General features: G+C 50.6%; 1 protein-coding gene across 6 annotated transcripts in view; it reads right to left on the reverse strand.

Moving 5' to 3' along the window:
- The window catches only part of TSPAN12 (tetraspanin 12), a 64591-nt gene extending 55427 nt beyond the window's left edge, over nt 1-9164 (reverse strand). For 2 of the 6 annotated variants that reach the window (XM_072764901.1, XM_072764898.1), the window contains exons 1-2: nt 8426-8633; nt 7172-7311 (exon numbers count right to left, since the gene is read on the reverse strand). In XM_072764901.1, coding sequence (XP_072621002.1) covers nt 7172-7237 — 66 coding nt within the window. In that variant the 5' untranslated portion in view covers nt 7238-7311; nt 8426-8633. Of the gene's footprint in view, nt 1-670; nt 803-1023; nt 3151-7171; nt 7312-7671; nt 7817-8425; nt 8634-8945 lie in introns of those variants that run through there. The other 4 variants (XM_072764899.1, XM_072764897.1, XM_072764902.1 and 1 more) reach the window with 4 other exon arrangements.
- Between the last annotated feature and the right edge of the window lie 1552 nt (nt 9165-10716).

The following is a 10716-nucleotide window of genomic DNA, read 5'->3' on the forward strand; positions in this document are numbered from 1 at the left end:
CCGGGAGCCCGACGTGGGATCCGATCCCGGGTCTCCAGGATCGCGCCCTGGGCCAAAGGCAGGCGCCAAACCGCTGCGCCACCCAGGGATCCCCATAATGCCATTTTCTACTGATTTTCCAGATTAAAATAAAATAATTCTTTAGCTGTCACTCGTCATGATTAAACTACTAGGAACGCTGTGATTATCATAGGCAACTAGGCATGTGACTCCTTACATTTTCTGCAGTATTGCAAAATATTGCTTGTGGTTCAAGAAAATGTTTAGAAAGTAACGCAAATAGTAGAGAAATATACTTCACGTACTACTTAGCAGGACGTTTGCCACATTCTGTCTTGCAAAACATTCAGAATATGCTAGCTCTCGACAAATATTCACACGTATGAAATCTGCTGCATGGGAGACATAATCTGGTTTTGCTCAAATCTAATTATGTAAAAACAAGGATTGAATCAAGTTGTTTTCTAAATCAGGGTTCTTTGTGTGTGCACAGTCCCTAAACTACTTTGAAACGTATGCCTACAGTTTCCGCCAAAGAGGAAGAGCAAAGTCACAAAACAGACTTTTAAGTCCTTCAACTGTCTGCCATCCATAATATACAGTCTCACATAAGGTAACAGTGACACCAATAATTTATATTCAAGGCTGACAGATGTTTAAAAATACCTACTCGAACTTTCCTTTTTATGTCAAATCTAGCAGCAAAGAGCAGAATGCAGAAGAGAGATGGGGAGCGTAGTTACGGTTCTCTCTCTCCAGGTAATCGGGCAAGTAATCCAAACTTCTGCAACCTCTGCTCCTCCTGAAAACGGAGAATTGGACTAGGTACTCTTAAAATTCCTTTTTGTCTTAAAAAAAAAAAGGATTAGAATTGTGATTTTTGAAATATAAAAATAAATCTTAATTATGTGGAGGCTGGCAGCTCAGCGTCAGAAACGCTCGGGCCTGTAGCAAGGATGTGCCCCAAAGCACCCCTGGTGCCCTTCTCCAAAGGGCAGTTCTGATGGACCCTGTGAGGCCTACCTTTGCTCAGCTGGGGCCACGTCGTATAAAAAAAACCAGGGCAGCCCCGGTGGCGCAGCGGTTTAGCGCCGCCTTCGGCCTAGGGTGTGATCCTGGAGTCCCGGGATCGAGTCCCACGTCGGGCTCCCTGCACGCAGCCTGCTTCTCCCTCTGCCTGTGTGTCTGCCTCTCTCTCAATCTCTGTGTCTCTGAATAAATAAATAAAATCTTTTTTAAAAAAAAAAACACCTATCAGCTTTATCTCTGAGACTAAAGTTTCTTTAAAGTTTCTTTTTAAAAAGCATGAACATTTGGGGCACCCGGGGTGGGGGTGCAGTTGGTTGAGCATCTGATTCTCGGTTTCGGCTCAGGTTGTGATCTCAGGGTCATGGGATTGAGCTCCGAGGTGGGCTCCATGCTCAGTGTGGAGTCTGCTTGGGAGTCTCTCTCCCTCTCCCTCTGCCCCTCCCACTTGTGCTCACGTGCACATGCTCTCTCTCTCAATAAAATAAGTAAATCTTAAAAAAAAATAATAGATCTTAGGAAAAAAGCACTAACATTTGTTGGAAGGCTCTCCTCTACGCCTTAGAATTAAAGCAAACTTCAGGGATGCCTGGGTGGCTCAGTGGTTGAGCGTCTGCCTTTGGCTTAGGGCGTGATCCCAGATCCTGGGACCGAGTCCCACATCGGGCTCCCTGCATGGAGCCTGCTTCTCCCTCTGCCTGTGTCCCTGTCTCTCTCTCTGTGTCTCTCATGAATAAATAAATAAAATCTTTTAAAAAAATTAAAAAAATAATAAAGCAAACTTCAGTGACCTTCAGAGTATAAAGTGAGGGGCTTCAATTTAAAAAATTGTATCTTTATAAGACTATATAAAAGTGAATACAAATGTCCACTTGCCATGAATCTCTTTAGGGTGTGCCACGAGTCAAACAGCTAAGGTTCACTAATATGGCCAAGGAAAAAGAAATGGAACATTGACCTTCTGCTGTTTCATTTGTCCTGCATTGATCCCAAAAGTGAACTAGATTCCCTGCCCACTTCTTAGGTTTTCTTTTCTACGTTTCTTTCCCTAGCTCATTAGAGGAGTGTGTCTCTATCGCTATTCTTGTTAGCAATGGTAGGTGAAAGCAATGGCTCTTACCTGCTGGAGGGTAATAGGACTTGAAAATTAACGGTGGGATATTAGATCTTTAAAAACAATAAACAAACATTTGATAAACGTCAGGTGTTCATCAACCTCAGGAACTCCCAGAAACAACCATATTTATCCATATTTGTAATAGCAGAAAATTACCATCTACGAATGACAAGCGTTCATATCATAAAGCCACAGAAGTTGTCTTTAAAATGGAGGAAAGCTTTCATTTACTTAAATAATATGCCATTTAAATGGTAAAAGTGGGATAAATTCGAAGTAAAAATAACTCCTTCCTTGCTTCTTTGCGGGCAGAATGTGAATCATGGCTTCAAAAGAGTTCTCTGGGCAGTACACTCACGTGCACCATGTCCCAAGTGACTTCTCCCATTACAAACCCACAACACTCATGACAAACCTACAAGGTTCAGTATCTGCGTGCTAACTCCAGGATAGCTGTACTGGGATGATGCTTCTTCAAAACATGGAAGAGCCACTCAACAGATGGCAAATCAAGAGGGCTGGATCCATGGCAAGGGAGAAAAAGCAGTACATTTGTGATCTGATCGTTTCCTCGTAGGTCTATGCCTCATATTTTAAAATATACTCAAGAAAAAAAAAAACCCACTTTGTTCGATTTTCAACTCTCAGAACAGCCAAACAAAAATGTATAGGTATCCAGTTAAGATTTAGTTTTCTTTTCCCTAAAATCCTTTTGGGTAGAGAACGGGAGATGGTACTGATACAGTACCAGTACATACAGTACAAATGCATAGGGGAAAAAAACTGTTCAAAATGCCAAGTGAAGAGTAAAAGGCTATAGCTTTTGACCCCCGAGGTCACGAGGGCAGGTTGCCCAGTCTTGCAAAACAAGAGGCGAGGCCCATCCCTCTCCAGGCTCAGAAGGCGAAGTCTGAGTTAAGAAGTGGGGCTTACCTGCTACGCCGGCTCGCGCTGCGCCGAATTCCAGGGAGAACTAAAAGCAAGGACGGCAGCCTGGGCCCTGGACCAACGACGTCACGGACGGGCTTTTTTAGAAAAGCAGATTTCCAGGCCCCACGCCCCCAAGGTACTGAACGAGGATCTGCCAGGTGACTCGTCTGAGAAGCAGCACTCCAGGGGCTGGGGGTGAGGGGGTGGACAGCGAGGCCCTCCCTGCGGACGGACGGACGGACGCACCGGGGGAAGGGGGCCCGCTTCTCCACCGCACACCCACCTGGCCCGCAGTGCGACTCCTACGAAAACGTGGGAGGAAAAAAAAATCTGGACTTTGAGTCCCTGTCCTGCCACTTCCTAGCAGGTTATAGCAAGTTACTGCACTTCTCCGAGTAACCTCTCGTTACCCAACAAACAAACAGTTTTCCGGAGCTGTTAGGAGAATTAGACGAGCGGGTGTAAGAAAGCCCAGGAATGTGCCTGGCACAAGGCTCCAAACTATGTCTGACTCAGCAAGGAAATATAGCATCTGCAAACACTGTTTTACCACCAAAAGAATAATGCCAATTCTTCCAAAGCTGGATATACATTTCATACAATTCCAACAAAAATCCCAGCAGATATTTTTAATTATATAAAATAAGCTCACAGCCCATAGCGGAAAAGAAACGCTAACGAAAACAAGAAAGGCGGGTGCTTCGAAAGAACAGAAGACTATGAGAGAAGAGCTAAAATCCTACAGAAAAATTCTAATACTGGGATCCCTGGGTGGCTCAGTGGTTTAGCGTCTGCCTTCGGCCAGGGCATGATCCTGGAGTCCCGGGTTCGAGTCCCATATCGGGCTCCCTGCATGGAGCCTGCTTCTCCCTCTGCCTGGGTCTCTGCCTCTCTCTCTCTCTGTGTCTTTCATGAATAAATAAATAAAATCTTAAAAACAATAATTTAAAAAAAAGAAAAATTCTAATAAAAACAGCATATGAAAATCTGTTTCTTGTATAGCAACAGCATCAATGAAGTCAACGGACAAACAACAAGGCAAGCCTCTATGGCAAATATGAAATAGTTCATGAATATGAATTATAAAATGAAATAATACATAAGAAACATCTCCCGGTCTAAAGAAAATTATGCTCAAGCTCAACTGGGAGGGGAGGAAACAGAAGCACAGCAGCAGTGAAATGACACGTCGAGCCTTTCCAACTGACCCAAATTAAAAAGTGCCGTAACACCCGCAAGACGGCAACAAATATTTGTGTGCATATAATGGGGGGTGTTGGCGTGTCTTCTTTCTAGGGCCTAGATGCCCAAGACAGGATTTCTGGGTCAAAGAAATCTAGTAGCAGTAACGGTATTAATCACAACGATAACGCTGGCTGCGAGGACGACCGCAGCGGTTCCCTGGACCGAGCAATCCACCCCGAGCATCTGCTTGAGCATCGCGACCGTGGGAAGACGGTAATGACCGCAAATGCTTCTCTCCACCGTTACTCCCGCCACATAGACGCGGCTACGAGCAACTGCACAGGCCCCTGCAGATACTGACGCCGATCCTCACAGCAACTCTAAGCCAGGAGGACGTTCATCCCCATTTCACAGACTGAAGCACCGAATGTGCCAGGCCAATGCAAGAACTAGGTGAGGACGCGCTGTTTTGTTATTGTCCCTATCAGGTGTCTCCCAGGGAGCACCCCTACTCCTGCGACTAAACGAGGAAACCAAAATTTAACAACAAAAAAAAAATTGCGAATGTACATATGTACATAGAAAGGTGCGTGAGTGGGTGTATGTGGACAGGTAGGAGTAAACACATATTTGTGTGACATAAAGAAAAACAGAGAAGGATCCATACCAGGCAGTTCACATGGATTATTTTGTTGGAGGGGAAGCTAGTGGAAAAGGGCTGGAGGAAGGGAGGAGGGATCTCAATAAATAAATATATCAGAACGTGCCCACAGAACGTGAGAAAGTTAAATTACAGGATAACAGCCAAGACACAACATTTTATATTCTTTAGGGACAGAACAAGCCCTGGAGGAATTTAAGGAATAAGTTTTTTTTTTTTTAAGCCAATTCATTACTCAGAAGAGCAATATCATTTTTTTTAAATGACTGGTGTCTTCCCCCATAATACAGATTATTAGGAAAATTCAAATTGCTATTCTGTGGACAGCTACACCAAAAATCCTAGTAATTCCAAGACTGAGAACTCCGTAATCATCCAAGTAAAGGCCTTATGCAGGAACAAGAAAACTGAGTGGGGGCTACTGATACTGTCGCCATTATTGGGCCATTTGACCGCTGGCCAGTCACCAACCTACACTTGGTAGGTTTGGTTTCTTTCTTTCTTTCTTTTTTCTTTTTCTCTTTTTCTCTTTTTTTGTGTTTCTCATTCACAAAGTAAGGAAGTTCAATCAGGTCATCTTTAAATCCCCTTTTAGTTATAAACATGTGATGATTCTATAATTCAAAAGCATAAAGTAGAAAAATGGAAAACGAGTAAATAGAAGTGGTATTATTACAGTTTTTTAAACAGTTCAAGATCTTAACAACAATTTTGTTAGGGTCTGTTTGTTTTTACAAACAATTATGTTTGTTAGCCACCTGTTTGTGGCTAAGCAGGTGATTGAAGGACGCCTTGAAAAATGTGCGTATTTAGAATTAAGAATTGCAATAAGATCAATTAGTGATTTTACAGTTCCAAGTGGTCCGTTTAACTCAGTGAGGCTTTTTCATTTTCATATACAGAGAAAAATGCTGCCAGTTTAGACATCTTCTGGATGACTCGCTGAAGTAAGGCTTAATTTGTCATTTTAAAATGGAGCCACCCATAGGGACTAATTCAAACCAAAATGTCATCCTCTAGAGACCACATCTACGAGCCTTATGAAAAGGGGCTGGCAAATGCCATCGAGTCAGCCAGATAAATAAATCGCACATTAAAATTTCCAGCTGAAAATGTTGGAATATAATTATCAATAGAATACAAAACTGGCAAGAAAAACTATCTGTGTAAGCACGTCAGCTTCTCCAAGCAACCAAGTTTAAATTTTTATATTTTCCTCGTAAGTTTTATGCACAATAATGTGATTATTAAATAACACTTAATGAAAATTTATGCCTGGGTGCAAAGCATAGAAAGTCACTAGCTCATACGGCATAAAGATTTCCATGAGCTTGTTAAATTTTACGTATTTTATTTCCTTAAATGGTTATGGGATTTTCCAACAGCACACACAAAATTCCTTAAAACTTTGCCAACTTAGAAATAGTTACATGAAAACCACCTTTTCAGGCTGTATGGAATCTCCCAGAAAAGCGTACCCCAGTCTTTTGATAGGATTACCTGTGTGTGAACTCCTACAACAACACAGTAAGACTGCCTGCCCCCACCGGGTGTCACAGGCTAGTGCCAGGTGAGGAAGCAATTCTCCGCGTGGACAGTTATCTGGGATTCCTGAAAGCAAGCAGTTCCCTGAGTCGTCTGTCACGACTTTCTTATCTACAAGCACAAGCACGTGCATTTATTTATATCCCTAGATTCACTTCAAGTCTAATTTTACTGCCAGCAGCATGCAGGCGTAGAGGTCTTTCTCTTTCTTTCTTTCTTTCTTTCTTTCTTTTTTCTTTTTCTTTTTCTTTTCTTTCTTTCTCTCTTTCTTTTTTCCTTCTTTTTTCTTTCTGTTTTTTTCCTTCCTTCCTTTTTTCCCCTCCCTCTCCTTTCTTTCTCTTTCTTCCTTCCTTCTTTCTCTTTCTTTTTTCTTCCTTTCTTTCTTTCTTTTCTTTTTTCCTTCCTTCTCTCCCTCCCTTCCTCTTTTTCTTTCTTTCTTTTCTTTCTTTCTCTCTTTTCTTTCTTTCTCTCCTTTCTTTTTCCTTCCTTCCTTCTTCTTTCTTTCTTTCCTTTCTCTTTCTTCCTTTTTTCTCTTCCTAGTTGCAAATAGCGCTGGAGCCAGGTCAAAGGCATTTTAAGGTCAAAACTTACTCCTGCGAAGAACAGAGGGTGCGGCGCTCCGCAGCCGGGCCCCGGGCGCCAGGTGCACCTGCGGGAAGCCCGGGCCGGCCGAGCCCACCTGTCGCGCAGCGGAGCCCCCGACTCACCCAGAAGAGCAGGTTGAGGGCGTAGAGAAGGCAGCGCAGGCACTTCACCGAGTCTTCTCTGGCCATCGTGAGCCCGGGCCGGGGGAAGCCGCATCCATCCTCTCACCACATCCTAGCCCCGCGGGCCACGGGGCAGCCACCTGCGGGGCAGCGAGCAGCGGCCTGACCGTCCCGCCCCCTCCGCCGTCCTCCCGCGGGCCCCAGCACCACCAGCCCCGGGCTCCGGGACGGCTGCGCCCAGCACCTGCCGGGGAGGACGCGGCGGCGGCGGAGGCTCCCGCTCCCGCTCCCGCTCCCGCTCCGGGGCAGGCGGCGCGCAGCCCTCCCCGCTCCCGCCCCCCTCCCGCTCCCGCGGCGGCTCCACCGACAGCTCGGCCCCGGGGGTCCCGACGCCGCGGCCCCCCGACCCGGGGACGCCACGGACGCCGCGGGACAGCACCCGGGGGTGTCAGCACCGGCCGCACCCGCACCCGCACCCGCACCCGCACCCGCACCCGCACCCGCAGCCGGAGTGTGAAAGCCCGCGGCCCGCTGAGCCGGGATCCCGCCCGGCCCTGGGGCTGGTCTGGGGGGGCGCCGCGGCCGCAGGGATGGGTCAGCCCGCGGCGGGCGGGGAGGGGCGGGGCGGGGAGGGGCGGGGAGGGGAGGGGAGGGGCGGGGCGGGGCGGGCGCAGGGGGCGGGCGCAGGGGCCGGGCCGCTGCTGCGGTGCACACGCCGGGTCGCCTCTGCTGTCCCCTCCCCCGGCCCCGCCGCCGCCGCGACCCGCGCTCCCCGCCCGAGCAGCACAAAGCCCAGCGCGCCCCCCTCCCGGGGCGCCCCCCGCCGACCCTCCGGGCACCCCCCGCCACCGCCCCTCCCCGCCTCCCCCTCCCGGCACCCCGCCGCCCCCCCTCCTGCCGCTCCTCTCCCGGGGTGCACCCCCCGCCGCCCCCCTCCCGGGGCACCCCCCTCCCGCCCCGGTCCCGGTGCACCTCCCCGCCGCCCCCTCCCGGGACACCCCCCGCCGCCCCCCTCCCGGGGCACCTCCCCGCCTCCCCCCTCCCTGGGCACCCCCCTCCCGCCCCGGTCCCGGTGCACCTCCCCGCCGCCCCCCTCCCGGGGCACCCCCCGCCGCCCCCCTCCCGGGGCACCCCCAGCCTCCCCCCTCCCCCCTCCCGGGGCACCCCCCGCCTCCCCCCTCCCAGGGCACCCCCCGCCTCCCCCCTCCCGGGGGCGCTGCCCTTGGGCCCGGGGGCGGGGGCGCGGCCACTCACGGTCGGGCGGCGGCGGGGGCTCCTCGGGCCGGGACGCTCCTCCCGGGGACCGCGGGGCCGCGAGGCTCGGGCTGCGGACGCTTCCTCCGCCCCCGCCCCCCGCCCTCCTCGCCGCCGCCCCCGCCCCCGCCCCCGCCCCCGCCCCCGCCCCCGCCCCGCCGTCCCCCGAGCCCCGGCCAGTCCCGACGCGGCGGCGGCCCGGCCCGGCCCGGCCCCGGCACAGCGCAGGGCGGGAGGCGCATGCTCGGGCCGCGGCCGCCCCGCAGGACCCCGGGGTGTCGCCGCCCCCGCCCCCGCCCCCGCCCCCCCGCGGGAGCCCGGGCCGCGCCGAGCAGGGGGCGGGGCGGGGCGGGGCTCCCGGGAAGGGCCCTCGCTCTAGGGACCGTGCGAGCTGGGGGGGGTCCGACCCCCTGCGCCCCCCCCCCCCCCCGGACGGCTCTTCCACTTCCGCGGTGCGCGGACGGCGCGTGGGCAAGCACCGGGGAGGCCGCGGGAAAGCGCCCGCCCCAAGCCCACCTACAAGGAGCAGGTTTCGCCCTGTGTCGCCCTGTGTCCTGGCACCTTCAGAGTCCCCCAAAGTCCCCACGACGTTCTCCCCTCCTGCGTTTTGACCGGATACCCTGATACCCTGACTTGAGCGGTGCGCGGCCTGATGCGTCCTTGAATGTGGTTTTAGACTAGAAATTCAGGAAGTCCTAAAGGGATCCCAGGAGGCTGCCCTTGCAGAAAAGACCTTCCCTTTTGGAGGTAAGAAGTTTCACATTCAAAAAAAAAAAAAAAAAAGAATCACTGGATCACAGTCAGTCCCCGTATAAAATGTGGATGATGTTCAGTCCACATTTCTGGGATTACGTCTGTGCACCTCGTGTGGCAAATAAAACTATGCTAACAAGTGCAGGCTCCATGAAACACAAGGAGCGTCTTCAAGAAAACCCAATAAGGGAAGCCCTGCCCACATTTCTTTAGGGGAAAAATGAAAATTAGAGTTCTGGGTCTCTGGTGGCCGCCAGTTGCCACATGACCCCCAGGGTGACGGTGAAACACACACTCTCGTCTGGGCAGAAGCAAAATCAAGACTAAAAGAGAACCTGAGGGCTCAGGGTTGGGATCAGGAAAAATCTTGGAAAGCAAGTCAGTGAGCTGAACGGAGAGTAGAGAGGTTAGTCACCCACACAAAAGACCAAGAGAAACCTGCAGCAATCCATGGGTTGGGGCTCACTCTGACCCTGAAGGGCCTCCCGGAATCCTAGGAAAGAGCAAAGAAACCTGCTGTTTATCCTCTGTCACTCTCGGCTCCCGGTCCCAGGGGAGGACGCCTAGGAAAGCTGCATCTGAACCCCTCTGGCGCCACATGGTCCTCCAAGAGGCGGAACCATCCCCATTCGAGGAGAGTCCATGACCATTTTGTTGGCCATTAACACCAACAAAGTGCAAATAATCCGCTCACTGAACAGAGATCTTCCCCTACTGTGAGAAAGGAGTGAAGTTGCCTTTTCATGACTCATAAATTTTTTTTAAATATTGTATTTATTCATTTGAGAGAGAGAGTGTGTGTGTGTGTGTGTGACTGGGGTGAGGGCCAACGGGGGAGGAGAGAATCTCAAGCAGACCAGATGCTGAGCTCAGAGCCCGATCTCATGACCCCGAGATTATGACCTGAGCCAAGATTAAGAGTTGGTCCCTCAACCAACTGGGCCACCAGGTGCCCCGTAATTCATAAACTTTTAAGGATCCTAGAATAATAAGATTTTTGGAGAACAGTGCTTTACAAATATGAATATTTCACCTCCTTTTAATAAATAGAGCCAAGAGAAGTTCAAGCAAGTGCTCAATGTTACATCTCTGACTGCATCCGATTCCAAACTAAAATCGGGAGTCATAATTCTCCAGCACACTAGCGCAGCGATTCTCGAATGCCCTGTACATTTGAATCCCTTGGAGAGCTTTGGAAAAAATCTGAATACTTAAGCCACACCCCCATGTCAACTGAATCAGAATCTCTGCAGATTCGGATGTGGCCTAGGCACCCAGATCTTTCCAATCCCAAGGTAATTTTACTCCACAGTGAAGTTCGGAAACTATTGCAACCGGCGCTTTACAGATGCCTGAAAACCAGCAGAGGAGTCTCCTCGGGTTTAGCTGGCTCAGATCCCTCCCCTGGGAGCTGATAAATTGGGATTGATATTTCCATTTTACGAGTTAAGAAGAAAACAGAGCTGCTGTAATATCCCTGATAAATGGCCATCAGAGTCCGTGTCAACACTCCAGGAGAGGAGGGGTCCTCACCATCT

The sequence above is a fragment of the Vulpes vulpes genome, chromosome 7 (genome assembly GCF_048418805.1).
Source record: "Vulpes vulpes isolate BD-2025 chromosome 7, VulVul3, whole genome shotgun sequence".
NCBI classification, from domain to species: Eukaryota; Metazoa; Chordata; class Mammalia; order Carnivora; family Canidae; genus Vulpes; species Vulpes vulpes.